Raw genomic sequence first — 24,124 nt, forward strand, 5'->3', positions numbered from 1 at the left:
GTGTTAGGTACGGGTAAGCCTAATAGCTCTAGTATCCAACTAAAGTCACACTGAAATTCTCAAATTGACAATAAAAGCAAAAATGTTATCAACAACCTGTTGGGAAATTCCAGTGCTGCTTCCTCTTGTAATTTATAAAAGAAACCCTTTGGACAGTTTTTGTCTGTCTGTCTGTCAGTGCTGCCGTGTTTGTGGTTGTCCAGAGGGAAGGGTGAGTAGGTGCAGCTGACCTCAACCGCTGTTGATCCAAGTTGAGTCTGGCCCTGAGCACTGTTACAGTCCTTTGAAACCAACTGAACTCCTGTGGGTGTTGCATGCCTTGAATGAGAAATAGAGAGGCACACAGAAGATAGCAGCTCTTCCAGTGATGGGTCATAGGTGCTTCTGTTCTAATCAGATCTTGGAGCCTGAGAAATGGGATGAAGGATTTTCACAGCACTCAGGTTAAACCCAGCAACTTTGGTTGCATTTAATTGTACATTAAGCAGCTTCAACAGAAAAAAGTGTAGGATAACTGTAATGAATCACTTGGGTTGAGGTACTATTAAATTATTAAAACAAAAGGAACAGAACTTCACTTTTTTTTTATCTCTATGGTTATTACAACCTTTAACCAGAAGGCTGCACCTTGAGTTAAGAGGGAATGCTTGTGTACGCTAAGAGTAGGGTTTCTTGAGATGTACTGAACTTAAACTCTGATTGCGGAAGGAGGTCCCTTTCTGCCTCGACTCCTGCTGCTCACTGTGCTGACACTGATTGTCAGAGCCACCTTTGAACAGCTTTAACTCCCTTAAAGCTTCCCTCAATCACAGCCAAACAGAAAACACCCAGAGAGCTCATGGGCAGCGACTCTCTGCTGTATGCAGTGGGTAGGTGGATATGTCCCTCAGCTACAAAGCATTAGAGGTGCCACTGTACCACCCATACTGGTAACTAGATCATATCCTAAAACTTAATTTTCCATCATCTGCTGGTGTTTGTCCTCCAGCATGCTGATCAGCTGATAACCTAATACTAGTATCAGGGCACTAATGGTTCCAGCAGTTCATCAGTTCTGCTTTTCTGTTCAGCACAAGCCACTTGCAGGAACACCTCCACCTGACAAAGATTTGTTGCATGTTGAAGGTCTGCGCCAGTGACACAGAGTGCCTGGCAAAGTACTACCTTGGGTATCAGCTCAAGGCCCTGTGGTGCAACATCGGCCTACTACTACATTTACTACTGTAATAGCCAACCAGGGCAATATGGATTACCCAAGCTGATCAAAACTGCTTTGGGTCATGCTGTTGTGCACAGAGCGCTCTGCACTGCTGTGCCATTAGCGACTTGTTTGGAGACACAGCCAAGCAGACTGCTGTGCTCCCCAAACCCTGTTTCCATGCAACACGAGGACAACGTACTAGTCATACCTTCTAACAGAATCAAGAAATAACAAGGAGTCCCCAAACAACAGCCTTGAACCAACGCTAGTGTTCTGTTAACTAATTACTGCAGGACTGGCCCTACCTGATGAACAGCTGAGACAACTATTGAACAGAAAGAGAATTCTCACAGGCCTGAGTTACAAACACCTCTTCTGCTGGTCACTTACAACAGGCAAAACTCCTTGTCCCAGATTATAATGGTTTCTGCCCATCTGACAGAGGGGACAAAAGCAGGAATTGTACAGACAAGCCTGAGCTTCATTTTCTCTGCCCCTCCTTGGGCACAGCTACAACCACCAAGGTATAGTTGCTTTGACTTGGAAAAGATGCACAATACCTTCTGTTACTTAGGAGGAGCTGCAAAAGTAATAAAAAAATATTTCCCACAACAGGCTTCAGTTAAACTTTCTTTTTAGCCTACTTTATTGTAATTGGAACACTCCCTTTTGCTCCAGTTAACCAACTTTCTGACTGACTGTATCCCACCTCTTACATTAACACTGAAGTGAGCAGTGTGTTATCTGCAAGCAAAGCCTTCCAACAAACAGTCTCTCCACTTAAAAAAAAAGAAATACTTAGTTCAGAACAACTAGGGAACACTAACTTTTCCAAAGATAACTTGGGATCAAATTGGAAAGATAAATGTAAGAAGAAAGAAAAGAACTATAAGCACTAAATTTTTTAAGGAAACTTAAGTTTGTTGCTGTATCACTGCTGAAGTGCAATCTATTATCCCTTTAGTGTTTTTTTTTTTTTTTTTTTAATTAGGACAGAATGAAAATAACTCATTACCAAAGCAGTCCTGAATTTAAGATGGTATAAGAGACAGTAACTTAATTCTGGCCTGACAGGAGCTTAGGAAGTTTTGCATGATCAGGAGTGTATCAGTCATGTTACTCGTGGTTGGCGCTCAACGAAAGAGAAGCAATACTCTTACTGTGACATTTCGGAGATGGCTAAATAAGAATAAGCACCCCGCATATTCTCTTAGAGAAAGCTAACACTGGGGGCCAGGTTGAACACCAAACCTGTGAAAAAGTGGCACAATTAGTTCACTTTTGACAGTTGTTCCCAATTGAAGTGAAATATACAGAGGTATCCAAACAAAGCTGGGGGAAAGAAAGGACAAAGTCAAGCTTATTTGGCTGGAATGCTGCCATATATTTAAGGAAACCAGAACCGACTACCAACACACAGCATCTTTGCTCATTCACAGAAGAGATCTTTTTAACAGCTAAGATAGATTGTATCATTCATTGACGAATTCAGAGCAAAACTTCACCTAGAACTTCAACTTGTGGTGCTTTGTCACTGTACCTTTTTGCAGTACACAACCAAATGTAATCTCTGAACAAACAACTACCTAGGGTGACTAACACAATTCACTAAAGTTTGGTTATAAACTGAAGTTTCAGTAACAGTCTTGGAACCATTCCTTTCCATTCTCACTTGTGTTAGGTCCTTGCTTATAGGCAGAATTATGAAAACAGAACTGAATGCCAAATTACATGTGCAATCTGGAGTTAGAAGTGCACAGAGTCAGGCATTTCTGGCTTGCTTAAACTCAGATCACATTTTATCCTGTGATACTTTATCATCTTAACATGACCTCTCTCTGAGTTGTAACCAGTCACGTTTTAGGAATGATTCATTTTAGGAATATTCTGTTTCATTTCAACCTCATGTTCAGAAATGCTTAAGACTTTTGGCCCCATCCACCCTTCTGGATTCTGTGCTAGCAATAAGGCTTTAACAAAGACTCAGGAGCAGCCACAATGCCGCAGTGTGAAAGTGGATGTGAGCATAAAAGCAAGTAACTGTCTCGGAGACCTTCTCACAGTAACAGTACCTTGACCACACACGCTGTGATCGGGGTAAGTTCTGCTACATAATTCTGAAACATCTTTTGAAATTAAAATAGCAGGCAACTCAAATTTTCAAAATCCAGTTTGGTAAGAAGTACTGGCTTACTTGAACAGGGTGTGCTTGCAAGTCTGTAATATCCTGATCTATGAAAAAAATGATTTGCATTAATCAGCTGCACAGTGAGTAGGGTAGTCTGCTGTGAACATGGCAGCCGCGACTCCGGATTTATCATCTTCCAGAAACTCAGCATCTTCTGCCTTGCTGTCTGCAGCAGCTTGAGCCTGTTCTCCTGCCTGGACATCTTCAGCTAGATGGACAGGGCCTTCTGCCTGCCCCCCTGTGTACGTGGGCGTGCTGTACTTCATAAGAATAGTCTTAAATTGTGCCAAGGGCGCGTTCGTGCGAACTCCCATAGGATCAAAGTGAGTTCTGCTTACTCTGTATCCAGCTTCAGAAAGATAGTTTAAGAACTTATTTAACCTGCAAAAAAAAAAAAAAAAACCAAACCAAAACCATTTAAAAAAGAGTTAATGCTAATATCACTGATTCAATACAAGTTACAGATCAGTTGTCATACTAATATAAGACTGGAACTTAAACGAAAACCTTACTTTGGCATGTTCATTCCTTTAATACTGTGTCTGTGGATATTGTAGTAAAATGCAGGGTGCTCAGCACTGCTCTCGGATTTTTGTCGCTTGGCTGCATTTCGAATCACTTCATCACTTTTTCTTTTTCCTGGAGCACAAAAAATGCCAGTGAAACCAGTGAATATCCAGTGAGACCACAAAAAATGCCAGCGAAGCCAAAGACAGTACATACAAGAAAAAGCCACATAGCAACTACACCTTTGTGTCTGCTTTCATAAGCTAGTATTTTGCAGAGTTGAAATCTAGCCTGAATTTAATTAACATGCCATTTTCAGTAATAAAAAGCGAAGTCAAGAAGGCTTCATGGAGTATTTAGCATTCTGCCTTTACCAGTGAATATGATTCTGGATGAAGGTAAAGTAAGATCATTATTCAGTGGGAAAATAAATCCTCAGTACCAGTGTTGTTAAATATAAAAAAATATGTGAACACTAGATTGGCTTAGCGATCACTTAAACTACAGTTTAATTTGAAACTGCTAGAGGTACACCAAAATGATCTACTTACCGTGTACCAAGTAGGACTCTGCAGAAGTATTTGGTGTTTTAATATATACACCACATTCTTCTAGAATACAATTAAAAGTCAAAATTAATTCTACTGTAAGACAGTAAAATAGCAAAATGCCTTGGTTAAACAGAAGGAAATAATACTACATTCTGGCCTAAAGAAGGAAGCATAGTAAGCAGCATACATACAGGTACCTTGAATTTAGAGGGGATCTTCAAAATACAGGTTCATTTAATAGTAGAACAGCATTCCCATACAGAAAGCTATTTCTTTTGGCACACCGATTTGCAATCCCTGCAGAGTATGCAAAGGATGACAGCTGGAGTCCTCTCTTCCTAACAGGACATGCTCTCAGGTTGGGATCGGGATACACCAAAGAACTAGCAGACACTTAATATTTTCACCTCCTTCAGGGAACATGCTGGATTTCATGGTAGTCAACATACCTCCATTATGTTTATTTGGTTTAAGACCTATCGTCCTCATTAAAGATGTCTAAATCCAGCACTTTGCCTCTGACAGACCTTATTCTTTTTGCAGCACCAAAGACCCTCTGACAAGAGCTGACAAGCCCCACACTGCGTTCAAAGCAACGAACGTTTTCTTGACCTTTTTATGTATACACTGCTGTTAGTAGTAAGTTATCAAAGAGCAGTACCTCTCTAAATCACCACAAAGCCAGTCCTTTTTGTGAGCAGTCTGGCATTTTTCTCACCTTGTTTGTTCTCATCACAAGGACTATGGGTAGAAAAATGTTTGAAAGTTGTGCACTCAGCTTCGCAAACTAATGCCTTCAAAAGTGGCTGAGCTTCATCCAGACCATACTGGACAGCCTCAAACAGCATTCTTCTGAGGAATCCAGTGTTAAAGAGGGCTCCTGACCTATGAAATACAAGACAAGTGAAAAGTTAAGACTTCTTAATGAAAGCAAGTAAGTTGCTCTCTCACCCAAATTGATCAGCAATTATATTACACCAAAGTGCTGCATCAGGCTGTGTTCTTAACTTAGCGATGCTGAATTGCTGTTTCCAATGACAGTAACATTGCTCTCATGTTAAAAATCAAGATCTCAACAATGGTAATTTTATTTCCACCACTGACTTGCCCTACTACATTGAAAAAGTAATTTAACCTCCAGAAGAAAGGTACTGTCAATTGTCAACCATTTTTAATACTGCTTTGAAATGGTTGAAAGACTTACCAAAAGATTTATTCTTGTTTCTCACAAGAGGAAAGTCTAAGTATTAATTATCAAGCAGTGTATTATTTACTACCATAAGCACATGTAAGGATTTACTAAATCAATTCTCCCCAGTATCAAGTAACAAACTGTTGCTTAACATTTGGCAACTAGAGGAACACACAGCCAGGTTCTACTGTGCAGGACATATTACATAAATTGCACTGAATGTGAAATTTAAAGCAAGTTTCTTATAATTTATTAACCAGTTTGAACTCTATGAACAAAAGCAAAAACTGAATACCCCACTGAATTCAAATCAATTAAATGTTTCCTGGATTCCTCCTGATTGCTACACTGCCTTTTGTAGTGCTAAAATAGCCAGCAGACTTGCATTTTCACTATGACTGAACAGCTGACCTCCAGAGGTCCTTCCAGCCTAAATTATTCTGATTCTATATTGTGTTCTGTACTTACCAGAGAGGACCAAGAACTACTGCTGTCTTCCCGGGCATACTGCCGTGACAGTCACAAGGCAGCTGCTGATAAGGGTTTTCTACAACAGAAAAACAGGATTTAAGTTGTTTTGAAATAGTCAGCAATGCTGACTTTACTGGAGAGAGATGACATAGATATGAAGTAGTAGCTTACTTCAGTGGAGGGATTTGGAAGGGCAAGCAACAGCAGAAGTGTGACTGTTCTGCCAAGCAGTGCTTATGAGAATTTAGTGATTGATGACTTGATCTTTAATCATGGTTAAAACATTGAAGGGCAAAAAAAACCAAACTAAAAAGCCACATAATTCCTATATTTCTTGGCAGACTTCAAGTAACAAGGAAATTGTTAACCTTCCGACACTTATATAAGTAGCTGTCCAGGTTAACAGTAAAGAACAAAAAAAAATTTCAGACATCAGCCAATTACATCTACAAAATACAGCCCACCTACAAGTTTTCTAAGCCATAAGTCAGCTTGCTTGCAATTAAGGCATTAAGTAAACAATTAATTTACTAAATAAGATCCCTACCATAACACTGTACTTATCGGTTACTCATTTCTGTTCTTAAAACTTTAGCTAAGTTTTTAAAAATCTTTTTAAACAAGGTCATTGCATGCTCCTGCACCTGACTGAGCAGGGCACTCCAAGACACCACTGTTAGTTAAGTATTGAAGAACCTGTACCTTTGAAACAAGTTTTTTCCTTTTAGATTCACTTGAACTACCACCTGGCTAGTAGCTCCCTCCTAGCTTAATTTTTGTCTCCTGCCTCTACTAACTTGTGTATAGAGACAGCCCACGAACAGTTGGTTTTTAACCTAGAGGCTGCCTTCATTCACCACCAAGTGTTAGATGAATTACAGGAACGTTGCATACCTTCCCTACCACACCTGCCGAGATATTTCCATCAGGCATTTACAGATACTGCCCAAGGCCAGGCAGAATACACCCTCATCTGAGGGGAAGGGATACTGTTTAGGCCACTACATTTTAAGGTAACTGAAATGAACAGTGGAAAAACAATCTGACACCAAAATCTACCAAGCTGCCACTGTATGGAGGAACCAAACAGTAGCACAGACTGTCCCACTCTTCATACCCTTCAGTGAAAGGACAGATCCATGGGCATATCAGGAATCCTGGCAGCTTCAGCAGCTACAGCTAGTTGGAGTATGTCCTATCTAGAAAGAAATCCAGTACATTTACAGCAAAATCCATGCAGACAACTAATCTAACCCACTACCATAAAGCATGGTACCTTCTCCACCTCATACAGTACACTCATTGTTAGATTAAAGGGAATTATTACTTTACTAAAGGGATGTAAATATAAACAAGGCCTAAACAAGCACAAAATGGAGATACAGGAATCGGACCTTCTAGAAAGTACAAAGGAAAATCCATTTACCTTCTACCATATTACCCTCTTTCTGAAAAATTCTCTCTTCGCACCACTGGCAATGGATGAGGTATCTTATTTTCTTTGCTGAATCATCTGCAGGAGATGGTCCCCTTAAAACTCTGACCACTACTAGAACAAAATGTTCTAGAGCTACTGCGAGTAAAACTTCAATGCCTTTGTTACAGCGAGCTGCAGCTCTACGAAGGAAAAAAAACACAAAACCACATTGTACTGGAATCAGCAGACTAAGATTGCCATGGACACCTGAACCTGCTGAAAGATTCTTGAGAGCTCATCCACTTTCCAGAAGGAGATAGTAAAGATCTGAGAAAGCAATCAGGAGAAAGTTTTGTTTCTTAAGTGCCTAGTTTTGTCTACTTCCTGTAAGCCTAAGCAAATCTTGTTTTACTTCTTCTTATCACGTCTAGAAATACTGGTCTGCCATCTGCATCATCTTTCTATCCAAATACCTACCTATTGCCAGGATATTGTAACAAAAAATATAAACAAACTAAATGAAAATCTGAGAAGGCAGAAATGTAGAGGGACACACATGATGGTAAATCATCGAATGTTAATTAAATAAGGACCGTGGGAAGGCAAGTGACCAGTTCCTCAAGAGGTAAGCATTGAGAAGGAAGAAGAAATCTTTAGGGGAGCTGGAGCATGTAACCCAGAACAAAATTAAAACTTTGCTTGAGCAGTATATCTGTATCTAAGAATATTCTACAAGGAACAACTCCACATATGCAGGGATAGAGAAGTAAAATCTAAACATATTCAGGTCAGTATTTTTGCTCTGGCATTCTGAAGACCTCTGAGCACTTTATTTCATCCCCCTGTCTTTCCTGAGCAGCTCTCCCATCCTCTTGCCTGTTATCTTTTTTTCCCCAATTAGGGACCAGGTTTTATGTCTTCATTTATTTAACAGATTGAATTTACTGAGAATATCTGCATGCAAATGACTTATTTCACAAGTTAGTAATTACATATATCTTTTTAACCTCAAGCACGAGACTCTGGGGCAAACATCAGTTTCCACTGAAGCAAGTCTAACTGTAATGCTTAGCTAGAAGCCATTCAAGCAGCTTAATTAATATTTACGAAGTCCTATGCAGCACTAAAATGACAAAATTGACAGTAGAGTAAGAGAGTAGAATAAGAGATAGGCAAGCCTGGCTATTACTTTTTCTATTACCATCCCTCCCTACCACCAAAAAACCTCCCCACCATCCCAAATCCTTACCCTATTTATGCACTTTCACCTTGCCCAGTCTTTTAGTTTAAAATTTACATCATCCCATATCAGCACACATAAAATATGAAACATTAATTTTGTATCAAGAAGCCTGGCTTTTAGAACTAAGGAATTCTGGAAATTGAACATGTACAACCTACAGCAGCAGTCTTAGGTTTTGTATCGCTAATACTTTTCTAATAAGTTTCTACCAGAATTTGAGCAGATTTGTTTTAGCAGTACCTTGTCACAGCAGCAATTACTATTCTGGCTGCCAGTTCCTTGTAGTACTCTGTTCTGACAATATTACATCCATAATGCCGCAGGGCCACGTGTTGAGCCTTTGCATACAGAGAACTGATGTCTGTGGACGTCAGTGACACAATTCCAAGATTTCTCACATTTCTGAAGGCAGAATCCAGGTAATTCACAGAAGTTCCAAAGGGGTCCAAATGGCTGAAAAAAAAGGAAGTCCCACTGAGTATCTATAGATGCTCAAGAGTTTAGCTTTAATCTCAGGAAAACGCTATTTTATAAGCTTCACCTATGATCATATTTAAAACAAAATGAGAAGACTAAAATTTACAGTACACCTTTCATGAATTACTCTGGAATACTTAAGTGTCAAACCGCAACAGCCAGGGCAGCACTGTGCTGGAAAAACCCACATCACCACAAAGCCAGCAAGTCGGGGTTTTTTTTTGCCTCCTGACCCACTGACTAATTCAACTTACAAGAATATTGCCCTGATGCTTACCTTCATCCTTAAAACAAAGGGAAACTTCTAAAAACAAAAATATCTTCACAGGTATGCATTCCAGTTTATGTACTAAATAATTAGACTAATTTTCAGCCTGAATACCTGCTGCTTAATTAGCTTAGATCTGGATGTTAATCAACACAAAGAGTCCCATCACTTATTTTGATGTCTGTATAGGTTCTGAATGGATACATCTATAAATCCAACTTGGAAGAATTAGCCTACTTTAATTGAAAATGAATGTGCTGCAAAATGGATTAAAACAAGAGATGCAATAAAGTCCTACACAACAATATGCAAAGGTATGAATTTTTAACTAATTAAAAGTTTTAAGAAAAACAGAACAAACAAGAAAAGATAAATAATTTCTCTTTATCAAACACACAATGAAGTTATACCAAAAATAGTTTGGCTTAAAATTTTCATGTACGTTTACAGTCCATTCAGGGTGTCAGAAGGGCTTACTATTTTTCCAGCGATTTGTAAAACATTTCGGATTAAAGTTACGTTCCCACACCATTTCTGGAACAACAGAGTTACATTTAAAATACCAAGTGATTTGCCTGTTTGTAGCTTCTTTCATTCCAACTTCCCTAAATAATGATACACTGGGAGATTGGGTGAGGGGTGTCATTATCAAACCGGAAAATTATTAAGAAACATTCAACACTTACATAAAATCAAACGATCTCAAATGCATTATAACATTGGCATCCATTTTTGTCACCTCAATGGTGTCAGTATTTTCTTCTCCATCTCCCATAGCTTCATCATTGTCGTCTTCCTTAGCGTTCAGTTTCACCTTCATTTTGTTTAAATGGCAGTTTTCCTGAATCATTGTCACAGAATTTTCATTACAATCATTAATTGTAACTTTCACAGAACTTCTGAGATGCTTTGCCCATTGTAATCCCATTATACCTAAGGAAAGACAGAATTGTAACTCTGTGACAGAATAAGGAGTTGGTTTCTGGGTTGCTGAACCCACTAAGAAAAAAAAAATCATCCTTTTAAATGCTTATAATACAGAAGTGTGTGTGATGCTGGACCCACAATCTACAGGAAAGCCCCTTGGCTTGTTTAACACTCCAGTGTAGCAGACAGACTCCTGTGACAGACCACAGTAAAACACAAACATGAGAATAGGTACTGTGAAGACTTTTTAGGCTGCCTCCAAATGTTTATTGCTGACTTTCGTAGTGAAGTCCACAATTACATTGTAGAAGTGCAGGACAAGGTGCATTTGTGAAGTCTGGCCTAGTTCAGAATGGTGATAAATTAATTATCAAGAATTTCTGTGCAAAATGCTAAGCAGTTACTGCTGTTCTCAACTAAGACCTTAAGTTTACAGTAGCTGGCTGATGAGGCAGCAATCCAGATGTCTTCAGATTTTTGTTCCAGATGGTTAACAGACACTGATATAACTACTTTACATTTAGTTCATGTTCAGAATTTTATTAAGAGATGATTCTGATAGAAGCTTGGATTCATCACCATTTTGAACTACAGGTTGATTTTACAGCCAGATTCCAGAGCCACAGAGTCACAAGAGATCTGTGACCTTGGACGCAAATTTAAGAAGATGCCATTTCATGGACATTAAGGCAATCCATTTTAAGGAGACCACTAAGCTTTGATTTAATATTATTTACAGTCTTTTTAAAAGGTCTAATACCAGGCTCTTGAAGGCTTGTTTTTTTGCATGGAAGCTAGTGACTGCCTGCCTAAGGAAGAAAATTATTGTGTACCTCACAGTATTTTTGAATATGCGATGTCAGTTACTACTGATTTCTGCAGCTTCATACTATTGGATACTAGCCAAGAGATTAAAGAAATTGACTTTACCAGTGGCACCAAAAGCATCCAAACATTCTATCGGCTTACGTTCCTCAGCTAGAACGGCTAGTGCGCAGAATATCAATTGCCTTGAAAATAAAAAAGAATGGTCATAGAAGTAAGTTGAGAAAATATTTTTCCTTCCTCTTCCTTATTTATTTCCCTTGAACATAATACTAGAACATTTAAGCTAAACTCTACATTTTACACAGAAGAATTGTAAATCAAAAACCTCAGCTACCCTTAAAAGTTTAATTCTACAGCAGGATATTCAGAAGGTAAGATCCTGAATCAACTTACTAATTACCCTAACACTGGAAAAAGTGGCTAGCATTCAAAGGTAAATAGTGTTTTTCTTACTTTCCCAGCACAATCTGATACTACTGTACTAATGGCTCTGTTTTTAAAAAGGTGTCAGAAATTACTGTAGAGCAATGAAATTCCACTGTGTTGAGGAACGGGCCTTGCTCTTTTAGACATGGCCGTAGCCTTAGTTGCAATGGCCTTCTTCAGAGGCACGTCTTCGCTGTCACAGACATATCGGATCTTTAAACCTGGAAGCTCAAATATTAACAGCACTGAGAACACGAGGGGTCAGCATAGGCTGAAGCCCAGTCCTATGCGTTGGTATCAATGCTCACACCTTTCAGTTGTGGTACAGACACCATTTATGACTCTCCTTAAAAAAAGACAATGTTTCTTCCTTCCATCTTTTTTAATGCAAATAATAAGACACTTGAGAGAATGAGTCCCAAGAGAAACAGGCCTAGAATATGAAAACTGTAAATTGTAGGTATGCTGCTGTTCAGTTGGAAGAGGGCAGTGACTATACATGGTATCTTGTGGAGATTCACAGAAAAACATCTTAAGTGTATACAATGAAGTTAGTTTTCAAGTGTGCTCCTTTCAAATCCTGTTCCTCTCCATGAACTACTCACTACAAAAAAATACTTAATTGCTTCAGAAATTACAATATTTCCCATATAGTGTTCTTGGGTTTAAATATTATTTGTCAAGAAGAGTTTTCTGATGGAAAACTATTTCTCCTGCCCTCCGAACAAAAGTTTTGCAGGGTTTGCTTTTCAAAACACACGAGTATTTTTCACTACAAACTCACCACCCCTCTTGGTGCATCTCCCACTCCCTGTTCTCTTACCTGTTGAGTTTCATTTTAGGATTAAAATAGGAATCTGTTTTCTGAGGTGTGGAGTAGTTGGGAAGAACCTGCACATCTGTGGCCGACTCTTTCAGCACTTCATGAGAAGACTTGGGAGGAGGAACTAAAAGAAAGTAATTGTGGGGGAAAGGAAAGAGTTAGTGAGAACTAAAATTAACATTAGCACATTTGATAAATTACGTTGAAAATTTTCTCCCGTATAGCATGAAGTCTGGATTATGCAGTAATCCAAGTGGCACACATGGATCAGTTAACTAGTATGTGGGGGGAAAAAAGCAGGCAACAATTTATCTTCTAGTCCGAAGAGTGGCAGATAACGATCAAGCTCTACCACGATTTTCTTCCCATAAAACACCAGATTTCTTTCTCAGTCAGGCTCCTATGTATCCACTCAAATTTAAGAAAGCAAGCCCCTGAGACTGAGGCTTAGCACATTTGTTCTGCATGTTCAAACATAATACACTGCTAATTAATTAAAACCCTACTAACATAGTCCTGAATGTATATCTATGAACTGCAAAAATCCCTCAAAATCCTTGATCTAATCTCTGTAAGTTACCAAATAGCTTCATGAAACGTGTATAGACAGCACAAGCATAGGGACAATTTCAGCACTTAAGCTTTGTATAAAATAGTCTGTGGCAAAGCAAGCTTTCTGATTTGACAGCTGCAAACACATGCTGTCATTCCTCTGAGCAATTTATCCCCAGTCTAACAGTAGCAAAATTTACCCAGGAATGACCAGGAAAAATTTGTTAGCTATCAACTAGATACCTTTCAGTGCTCAGCTTGCCTATCTCTCAGTGCTTTAAAACACACAGATTGCATATCTGTGAACCTCTCTACCACATGCTCCATGTTCATAGCCCTCAAGTGTTGCTGAAGCACCTCCAAAGCATAAAATATCTGACCTCTGAATTTCTCCTCTTCCCGTGAGAAAAAATAACCACATGCATTTTGTTAAAAAATGACAAATGGGCCATTCTTTTCTAACAGCTCTGAAGGGAACCATACACAGATTAATACATTTCACAACACAAACTCTATATAAGTTAAAGGTATGGAATACGTACTATTATCACTTCTTAGACATGCAAACTGATCCCCAGATGCTAAACTGCTACTCCTAAACTGCATATTGGCAACAGAAAGAAGCATGACCCTCATAGCTCCCAGTCTCATCTTTATTATACTATATTTAGATAAAATCCATACATCTACACAGAGAGAGAGAGAAAAAATCAGACCAATTTTCAACAGTAACAGTCTGGGCTGTAGCAAAAAAGCCTTAATTTTTACACACCAGCTACTCAATAATGTGCTTTTTACTTGACAGCTGTAGAGAACAGACAACTTGCAAAAATAAAGATTTGGCATTCCAATAATTTAAAATGCTTCCAATTGAGTTTATACAAGTTTAGAAACACAAGTCTAATTCTGGAGAAAGTCAGACAGGATTGTCATTTACCAAAGAACTACGGACAGGTCCGTCATGACTCTTCAGGACTGAAAAAAAAGTCATCTTGTTTTGTGAATCCATGCTGGTGCAGTTTGGATAAAAAGCAAAGGATTTTTATATTGCAAAGATTTACGCAAGATTGATTTACAAACACACAGAGCCAAATAAACAGGCATTAAATTCTCTATACAGATTTTGTTGCAGGGATTCCATGTCCTCCATTCTTTTGGAGAGACAGAAGCCTACATTTACAACATTAAACTAATTGTGAATGGATTATTATTTATCAATAAGAACAGAGTAGGTGGTCAATGCAGAGACTACATCACAACACTGCTACACCTCTGAGGTAAAAAAAAAGTTCTGAAATATTAAGGGCAGCTTTCTCATTAGTAAAGCTAAATCTGTTTCGGAATTCTTCTCATGTCTCTTACCCACATATCATAGTTATTCCATGTGCTACATAGTATAAAAAGATTGAATGTTTTATAGAAGAACCTACCTGTAATAAACCTTGATTCAGTTTCTCCTTTATTCACATGACGATTAATATGACCTATCATGTCAGTTCTTCGCATGATAGTTGCTGAACAGATGATACAATGGTAATGGGCTCCCATCTTTGAAACTGTCTGTAAAATATAATATGTGTAGTTTCAGAATACATAAACACGGTTAAAGTAGAACTATACCGGAACGCAGGCATATGAAGAAGTCATCTGTCTGTTACTTCTAGTGCATACAAAATATTTTGAATCTACAGCCACAGAGACTGTAAATAATCACACCCACAGAGCCAGCACAGCACAGCTATCCTGCCACAGCACCACAACCGACTAAACTCTGCCAATACTCTCTATACTCAGAACACAGGGAAGGAACTGAGAGGCATCCATCGCCTGGCCTAATGAACCCGCCATCTCTTCCACACAAAGCTGCTGTTTACTCCAAACTGTGACAGTGTTTTACATGATCTAGGCAGCTACCCACAAAGTAAGAGAGAGCTACAACTACATTCAACTACCCAAGGGTTGTATCAGATACTTATATTCTGGACCGATAAGCTTTTGGTATCCCGCACTGGATAGCGAGACATATTTTGAGACTAAGTAGATCGCAGAAGTTCCCCTAAATGACCCATTTCCCCCACTTCGTAGGGTAACAAATGTTTCTGTGATTCAGCATTTTTACCTGGTCTCCAACGAGGTTTGGTTTTACTGGACGACAAGGTAAGTGGCAGATGCACATTCTGTACCCTGGAAAACAAATTCTTGTCAAATCACAGTACAGTAAGTAAACAGAATGCATATGTCCTATACCACAAACTCTGATTAAAAATGTTCTTTATTTTTAGGGCATGGTCTCATTTAAGATTCCCAAATATTGCCACAAGACAGCAACAAGAGAAAATTACCAATTATATGATAAACTCGCCTTCCGCACAGAGAAATTTATCAGCTAATTATACATTATAAATTTTTTAAATCTGAAAAAATTACATGCAGACAATTCATTTAAATAACTCTGTTAGCATCCTACAAAGCTACAGCGAGTCTTTAGGCTATATGGTATATAACTTTCAAAAGTACTTGTGAGTATTTTACAAAATTATTGTTACCTGGCTAAAACAACTGTGTGAATACTCCTATAAAACATATGTTCCACGGTTTGAAGAAGAAAAAAAAAACCCAAACCAAAGAAATCTGCTAGCGCACACACAAACAGAGCTCCAGTCAGATCATTTTTAATTTAATTTTAATATTGTCCATTGCCTGATTACTATTTTATTTCCTGCAAACTCATACACCTAGTTCTTTAAAAACACATACTGCTCATTTTCTTTTCCTTCTTAAACTTCCTGTAGGGATTTTAACGCATCTTACAAGCAGATCACAGAGTTTGTTAAAAAGGCTACTAAATACTGATACTAAATAGAGCCAAAAAGGACTACATGTGTGTGTCGTGGTGCTTTCCCCCCTCCGCCTCCTGGACTGCTTTATAATCTCAGGAATTCCCTTCAAGACTTGGCCTTTGTGCAATGAGTTTGGCAGTTAAGCGTCCCTTGACCGTACCAGGAACTCTTGCATGGCTAAGGTGGGGAGCAGCACTGACCGTACCAGGAGCTCCGGTTGCCTGGACAAGTGGGGAACAACCCGTCATCCCCTGACAGCCCTGGAACATATCACTGTGGATTGTAACTCGGGCAGATAGGTATGGGAGGATCGGTACCAGCATTACTGGAATTTTTGAGAACTCTGGTAATTACTGACCCAGATTGTGGCCAGGATCGGAATTTACTGATGCCTGAAGTCAACCACCTCTCAACCCTATAAACAGCGGCACCACGTGAGACCCTTTGAGCTCTCCTGGACCACTGCAGGCTGCGCCCAGTATCTCCCTCCGAGTGGGATGCTTCTCGGAGTTTGCGAACTCTTAACTTTGCAAAGTTCAGAGGCCTGGAGACAGGACCTGGGCTGAACTCCAGGAGCCCCCTCACTCCTTGAGGTTCAACCTTCGCCCATTGAGACAATCATTTGAAGTGAGTACTTCACTTAGCTCAAGGGGAATTTTTGACAGGTACCTTTATATGCACATTGTGTGTGTGAATCGATTCAAATATTGTAGTAAATCCTATTTAATCACTTTGTAAATGCTAGATTAACCGATGATTAATTGCTACTAAATTCCTGTGATTCTCTCTTTAACTGTGAATAAACCTTAAACTGCTGCTAGACAGATATAATCCTTAGACATAAATGGTTGATAAAGTCTAAGGCGAAGTCTGAATCCAGCTGCACCTAGGCTCCTCTCTGAGAAGGAGTTTAGAAAGCAAGAGGGTCCATTCTGAACCTTGTGACTCAATGGGAGAACCTCCTATACTCCCTTGTACTTTCAGTCTCTGTATAAATCATTCTAATTCGCTTCTACCACAATTTTTTTCTTTATATATATTCATTTAATAAGTAATAGCATGAACCTTACCATTGAACTTTGTTAAATCACACTTCTATAAATTTCTATTAAAATCACTTCTGCAAATATCTTTGATGGCAATTATTTAAGCAACCTAACCACTCATCCGTGACAGTGTGTCTATGTCTGATTATTCACAATATAACCAAAACTTTTATTAAAGTAATTATCATTATATACATATTTTAAATTTTATAGTCATTTTCATGACATGCCAAGCAATTGTTGTTTTTTTAAAATGAGAAAATGCACAACTGTAACCGTTTTGGCATCTAGAAGAATAGAGAGCTATTTTACGTTTACATTTTACATCCCAGGTCAAAATTCATTACATCAAAATACAGTTCTAGTTCAGAGCTGGTAACAAGATGCCTAAGTCAAGAGGAATTTAAAAAGATGAAACACAGAACAATGTCCCACGTGTCCACAATTTCTTGTAATATTTACTATTCATATACGATTGCCATTACCTTCAAATTCAACAGAAACTTTCCAATGCAAATTCTGAAGGTGACGATGGAGTTTATGACTATAGCAAGCTTTGAATTTCTCCTCAGGACACAATGGACAAGGCTTCTTTTCATCTGACAACACAAATAAACAAGAAGTATGAGAAACACATGAAATGCAGTTACCACTGATGTTAACAGAGATGCATGTTAAGAGAAAAAAGACTGAAGGTACTATCAATGGGAGTTAAAGATTAATTCCCCCAATATTCTATTTCAGGCATACACAAACTTCCAGTTTATGGACTGCCTCTTTCTACTCCATAGAATATAGACAAGAACCACTATTGCTTTAAAGACCATTAACTGCTACAACCTTTAGTTTTTGTTTTCTAGTATTTTTTACTCCAGCAACATGAGGCTAATGCAACTTCTGATGAGTATTGTAGTATAACAGAATTTTATAGATGAAGTCTAGAGACTTGCAATGTTTCAAAAAAACTTCAACTGAAGAGGTTAGAACAAGAATCTGTCTTTCCTCCTCCTGAATCTTCTGGATAAAACAAGCACCCGGTATCTTTTTACACTATAAAACAGACAACGTACTCTATGTTAAAATAATTTTTCTTTTCCTGCATAAGGGACAAAAAAGCAAAGGCAAGATTATCTGACATCAAAGGTGTTGAAGCACTTGAAGTACTAACCTAAATAAAAACTAGCTATTGGGAGACATATGTTGTAAAGCTGTACATAGGAATTATGTATCAGAGCATGCATACATCTGCTGCTGGGTCTTAAGACTGCTGAATGTCAAACAACTTCTCATGCTGAATTCAGCAGAAAAGCTTCTATGTGTTAGAGCAGTACAGGATGAATACTGACACATGCCACACAACATGGGCATCTATAGTAATAATAACTTATCTGAGGCTTGCACAACAGTAAAATTCCTTTACTATGACTTTTTTGTGAGTGGATTACTCTGTCCATCCAAAGTCCCATGCCACTGAAGCCAACAGAGGCAGCCTGCAGCTCACCAAATAAATCACCAGTGTTCTCTAATGTTGATCAGCCTCTTCTATTGACTTATGATTTACCGAGTATCAAATACACGAGGCGATGGTAATAAATACAAGTCAGTCCATTAGCACACATGGCAGAAGAATCCTACATCCATGGCAGAAGAAAAAAAATTACTATTGAGAATAGGCAAGGGAATGAGTTTATCACTACCATGGATTTACACATAACTCGGCTCAGCAACAGCTACAAGTACCAGACTTAGGAGATACTTATGATCTATCTCCTCATTAAAAATGGAACAAACTCTCTATATCTATTCTCTCTAAATATCTCTATTTTACTCTCAAGTTTTTGGCATATTTGCTAGTACAATTAAACAGACATGGAGGCAGGCTATTATTTCCATCAGTGGCCACTCTAAAAGATGATTAAGGTGCAAAAGCCATATGATGCAGAACCTATGTGGACCCCGATGTTTTTCTTGATCTGTGAATAAAAACTAGTTTCATCTGCAAGGGCTGCCACTACCAGCACTAAATACATACATGTAATCAGAGAAAAAATAAAAGTTGTAATAAAAACACTTTGCAGTCTTAAAGCAGTCCTCCAATATACCTCTGGAACAGAAATGAATACAGAGTGGGGAAAAAAACCATCCAAAACAGAATACATACTTATTTAAACTGATATTTAAACACTGCTAAGGCAACAATTAGCTTCCCTGTTATCGTGGCACTTGAAGTAAAATAAAAATGAGACTAAGCTGCTGATGTATAGCTAGAATTAACATTTTGCTGATCCATGCACATTGCCAACATTAGAAATGCTACAATGCAGAGGAAAAAGATGGAAAAGAATCATTAAAGCCTTAAATTTACCGAAGGAAGTACAACATATGATAAGCAAGGGAACAAATCATAAAGCTATTTTTTATGAAACCCCTAGTCTTCAAGCATTATAAATATATGTAGTGTGTTAAAAACAAAAACTAAGAAAAAATGTAGATACCTGTAACATGAAGATCTGTGTTCTGGGATACTGCCATGGTAAACTCACCTTCTTTCAGGTCAGCTAGCTTCTCTAGATCAGCAAGATGTCTTTGAATTGAAATATGTTTCTCTGAAAAGCAGAGATATTTGGAAGTTAAACATTCTTAGTTAAAAAATTATTTTTAGTTTACTGCTATTTTTTTATGCGTCATTTCAGATCTAACACTATTAGAGAATGACTATAGTTATAGTCATTGGAACTGGAATACTTGTTTGTATCCTTTAACTTCCATGTTAGAAGGAATGACTGCAAAATTAGTACCCAGAATGGCTCTTTAATAAGATCCACATATTTCCATAAATTTCTGCTTGCTCTTTAATGCTGACACACATCAAATTTCTCAAATTGGAAAGACCTTCATTTGAAAAAACAAGCTGAAAAGATCAAGTCACACACCTTTTACTCCTGATTTTACTGCTCAACATCATTAGTGAATGCAAATCATGCACAAAGTAGTATGATAGCCTATGAACTGTCTGGCAAAACTAAAATATCAGCTAGAAGTGGATCAATTGTAAGGAACAATTATTCACTGTATAGCCAGGATACATCAAATTTTACCACTTTTTTTTTTTTTTCCCCTTAGGAGACTATTTAACCTTTAAATTTACCTCCTGATTTTTCAACTTATCAGTCAAAGGAAACAGTGGAGAATTTGCTAAAAACAAGAGAATTAGCTTATCCAATAGATCAGCTTTATTGGTTTCAGCACACAGAACATCCTGGTTTACAGTAATACTGATTCTGTACTGATTTTAAACCTTTACAATGTTTTTACAAGATTAGTCTTCAGGTTTTCTTATGTGAGACAAAGATGGCAATTGATCAATGTGCTCAAGATACGGAGGTGAGTTTTAAAGCTAGGGTTAAAAGCAATTCCTAGCTTGTAATTTCTGTGCTTAGATAGAACAGATTTTCTGTGCTCTCTGTGGTGCTTTTAGCGTCAGAGCCCGACATAGACCATAGCTCATCTAACCTTGACTTCTCTTCTGTCACTGTGTATGTCTGAATTTCTGCAGTGATTTCTAGAAATGTTAGTAAGGGGAAAATGGCATCTCATTTAAAAGAGACTTGCAATGCCTTAGGAAAATATTTTATTCACATGCATGGGAAAAAGTATCCATACCTATCAGATGTATGGAAAATGAGATTTCACACATTCCCTTTAACTTTCTTCCCCACTATTTCTACCTTTACTCCTCCTTTCCTCAAGCACACAACACAAATAGTCTTAGAGTTTATTAGCAAACCTCTTGGATAATCAGACGATACATCCAAAATGTTGCTATCAGATTCCCTGGTGGATTCTTCCTCCCTTCCTTTTTCTTCAGTTTCCAATTCTGACTCAGTAACTTTCACATCCAGGCTGCTGCTTTTTACTTTTCCAGAGACAACCACACCATCTGAACAAAATCAAACAAAAAAAGCAGTTGAAGTGTTGTTGATATAACTGAATTATACAAACATGTTCATTTGTTTCCAATAATTCGGTGCTTCTAACAGGCAAAAATAACTACAAGTGTGAAAGAGAAAAAAAAATATATAAACAGTATGTTGGAGAATAATACAAGATTAATTATTGCTCATCCTTGGAAACAACTGTGAAATAATGCCATCCTGGAGAGATGAAACTATTTTCCCATCTGTATCATCAGATGTTTAAAGTTAACAAAACAATATTTACATGCTATTTTCGGGCAAAATAGCAAGACAAAGTAAGCAAGGAGAAGGTCCAAATATTCATAATAATATACTAGCGGCTAAGAAAATTTGAAAACAGAAGTTTAGCACTGTTTATGACTAGTCGAACAACGTGAAAAAAGGAGGGGAGTAAGGAAGGAATTTGCTATCATCAGGGGCCCTGATGATGGTTAAGTGCTGGTGCCATCAGCATTTGCAAATGAATGACTTCTCTGTGGTAGCACAGAGACGGGTGGACCTAAAAGGGTGAGTAACTGGGCAATAAAATGACAAAAAAGTGTCAAGTGGCGGACTTAGGGAAAAAAAAAACTAATTTTGATTTCACATATGAATGGATGGACTTTGAGCTGAACATCACCAGTCAGGACTACCACCTTGGGATTTTAAAATACAGTTTTGACGAAAGGAAGAGGTGTAAGTCCTCAGAAGTAGCGGGTCTCTCTGCCCACCAACTGACATTAGGAAGTACTAGGAAAGGATGCAGATAGCTCCGCTCAGCCTGGGTATTGAACGGTACGGCCCCTGATCCCCCAAGCTTCAAAGGAACACGGTCGAACTAGGACAGTTTCAAAAAAGGGTGACAAGAAATAACAAAGCTATGGCATCACTTCTTAGCTATTGAGAAGCAGCAGAGCAGGCTATGACTTTTCAGCCTGGATACAACAGATATCTATAAAATCGTAAGATGCAGAGAGAGCACAGAAGTCAACCACTCACTGTCTACCCCAGCACAAAAACTGGGATGCACCAAATGGAGGTATCAGCTGGAAATTCAGAGCAGAAGAATGTTCTCTACACGACCTACTGTTAACGCTGCAGACCTCCCTGCCACAGTCTGCTGTGGATGCTGCAAGTCTACGAGTGCCAAAGTGAGAATTTTATGGAAGAGAAATCCACCATGGGATTTTAAATATGAAAATACGACCTTTGGCTCAAGAAAGTAGGGAATAACAAACTTTTGTGTTTGAAGATATTTCTGGAGGATGCATTAATGTATGGTTGTTCTGTTCTGCTAGTCTTCCCTAGCCATCTACTCCTGGCCACTACTGAAGACAGAGTAAGGGCCGAAAGGATCTTACAGCAGTTCTTACAATCACCCTGGGGTTTTTTGTTTGTTTGCTTTTAAACACTGCAGTTGGATACAAATCTTTGCTATTATAAAAAAAAAAAAAACAACAAACCAAACAGAAAGAGGAAATAGAAGGAATACCTGAAGACAGGGGTTAGAGAAATTGTTTAGAAAGACAGAAGCACAGAGTAAAATTACTCTACCTACCTTAAATATATCAAGATCAGCATTGCGACTCAGAGAGCACTGCTGTATTTCTCACAGATCTATTTTTAAGCTGACAACTCACCTGCGACAGACTTATATTTCCTGCCCACTTCTCAGTTAAAAAGTTGCAAGTTGCCTGGTGATAGTTTCTACATGCTTTATTAATAGAAAGGCAGAAAGAAGATTAAGAAGGAAAAGGATTTTTGGTAAGAAATCCGTAAGAACAACAATGATTGAGTACGACCGCACGTGCTGTGAGAAAAACTGTTAACACTGTTAGAAAAATGCATCGTGAGAGCATAGCAGGGACCGAAGTCCAGCAGAGTTGGATTGTCTGCATCTTTAGAGCAAGTGTATAGGTTAAAATGGTTGAAAAAGAGAGTATGCGTATGTGTACATATAGTTTATACACATCTACATGAAGAGAGGTAAACTTTCACACTAAATGATTAAGAAAAGCAGGCTGTTACCAAAGCAAGATTGCAGGATTTTTAAAAAGCCCATGAGGAATCACTGATCATGCACAAACATCATAATGCTTCCGGGAGCCTAAATGATACTTTTTTTTTTTTTTTTTAATTAGAAGAGTCAGTTCACTTCAACTCTGAGACTGCAGTAGGAAATGACTGGCATCAATGCCACATTTGGCGCGGCTGGAAAACTGGCACAACCAGTTTAAACACATTTGGCAAAAAAAAACGAGAGGAGAAAACGCATGGGGCAGAGACGGCACGGCACGGCACACGCCGCCTCCTCATCCCGCCTCCAGCAGGCCCCGGTTTGTAACGGGACCTGGTGGACCACGGGCTGAAATAATCAACGATCACCAACAACAGAAGTACCCCGTTAGACTGAAAAGGAGGAAAGGCCGACACAAGCCCGGCGTTCGCCGTTTCGAAGCTCGGCGGGAGGCGCCCGCCGCGGCCACCGCCAAGGCTGAGCCGCCGGGGCCGGGCCGGCCGCCGCGGGGAGCACGTGTGGCCCCGCCGCCTGCCCCGCACCAGCCCGATTCTACGCAAAGTCGGTAAAACGGGGAAAACCGGGCCTCGTTCATCTCGCAGGGGCTTCACGGTGCAGGTGGAGGGAGAAAGGAGGCTCCAGGCGCTCGGCTGTAAATTCAAACCTCCACGGGGCTCTCTCAAAGCGCTTCTCCCTCCTCCGCCTCCGCATGGCGCCCGCCCGCCCCCAGCACCTCCCGTGCACGGCGGGGCCGCCCAGACCTGGGAAGAGGGGCTGCAGCCGGGCGCCGCGCTGCTGCCCTCAGAGAGGGACGGAGGGCCCGGCTCCCGCCACACCGCCCGCCCGCCCGCTCACGGTCCCCCCACGCCCGGCCCTCACTGAGCGCTGCGGTCTCGCCGCCGCCTTCGGTGTTCTCCTCATCATCGTTCTCCCGCCCCGGCTGCCTCCGCTCGGGGGACAGCCGCGCCAGCGAGGCCTCTGCAGCCTCCTCCGCTGCCATCTTCTCCGGAGACAGCCCGGCGGCGGGCGACGGGAGGCGAGCCGAGGCAGGGGGACGCGCCGCCGTACCCACACGCCTCTTGTTCGGGCGGGAGGCGGGAGGGGAGGCACGGCGCTGGCGGCCCGGCACGTACAGCGGGAGAGGAGGCGGGCCCGCACCGCCTACATTTCCCAGAGCGCCTCGGGGCGAGGGCC

The 24,124-nt window shown here is 39.6% G+C and overlaps 1 protein-coding gene across 5 annotated transcripts; it reads right to left on the bottom strand.

The window, feature by feature from the left end:
* Positions 1–33: 33 nt before the first annotated feature.
* Positions 34–24,060, bottom strand: TRMT1L (tRNA methyltransferase 1L). Of its 5 annotated transcripts, none has more exons than XM_087733795.1 (16): positions 23,810–24,060; positions 20,745–20,897; positions 19,501–19,563; positions 17,443–17,556; positions 15,191–15,255; positions 14,502–14,631; positions 12,520–12,643; positions 11,373–11,452; positions 10,202–10,448; positions 9,011–9,223; positions 7,537–7,727; positions 6,108–6,186; positions 5,166–5,332; positions 4,448–4,507; positions 3,902–4,028; positions 34–3,770 (listed from the first exon to the last, which is right to left on the bottom strand). In XM_087733795.1, the coding sequence occupies exons 1-16, from the start codon at positions 23,928–23,930 to the stop codon at positions 3,455–3,457; spliced, it is 2,250 nt and encodes a 749-aa protein (XP_087589921.1). In that variant the 5' UTR covers positions 23,931–24,060; the 3' UTR covers positions 34–3,454. The 5 variants fall into 5 exon arrangements, with proteins under 5 accessions (XP_087589921.1, XP_087589920.1, XP_087589919.1 ...); XM_087733794.1 differs by having other exon boundaries at positions 4,448–4,540; XM_087733793.1 differs by having other exon boundaries at positions 4,448–4,504; positions 19,453–19,563.
* Positions 24,061–24,124: the final 64 nt, after the last annotated feature.

This window comes from Nipponia nippon, unplaced genomic scaffold (genome assembly GCF_047370975.1).
Source record: "Nipponia nippon isolate SJK-2023a ecotype South Korea unplaced genomic scaffold, ASM4737097v1 scaffold_5, whole genome shotgun sequence".
In the NCBI taxonomy this organism is placed as follows: Eukaryota; Metazoa; Chordata; class Aves; order Pelecaniformes; family Threskiornithidae; genus Nipponia; species Nipponia nippon.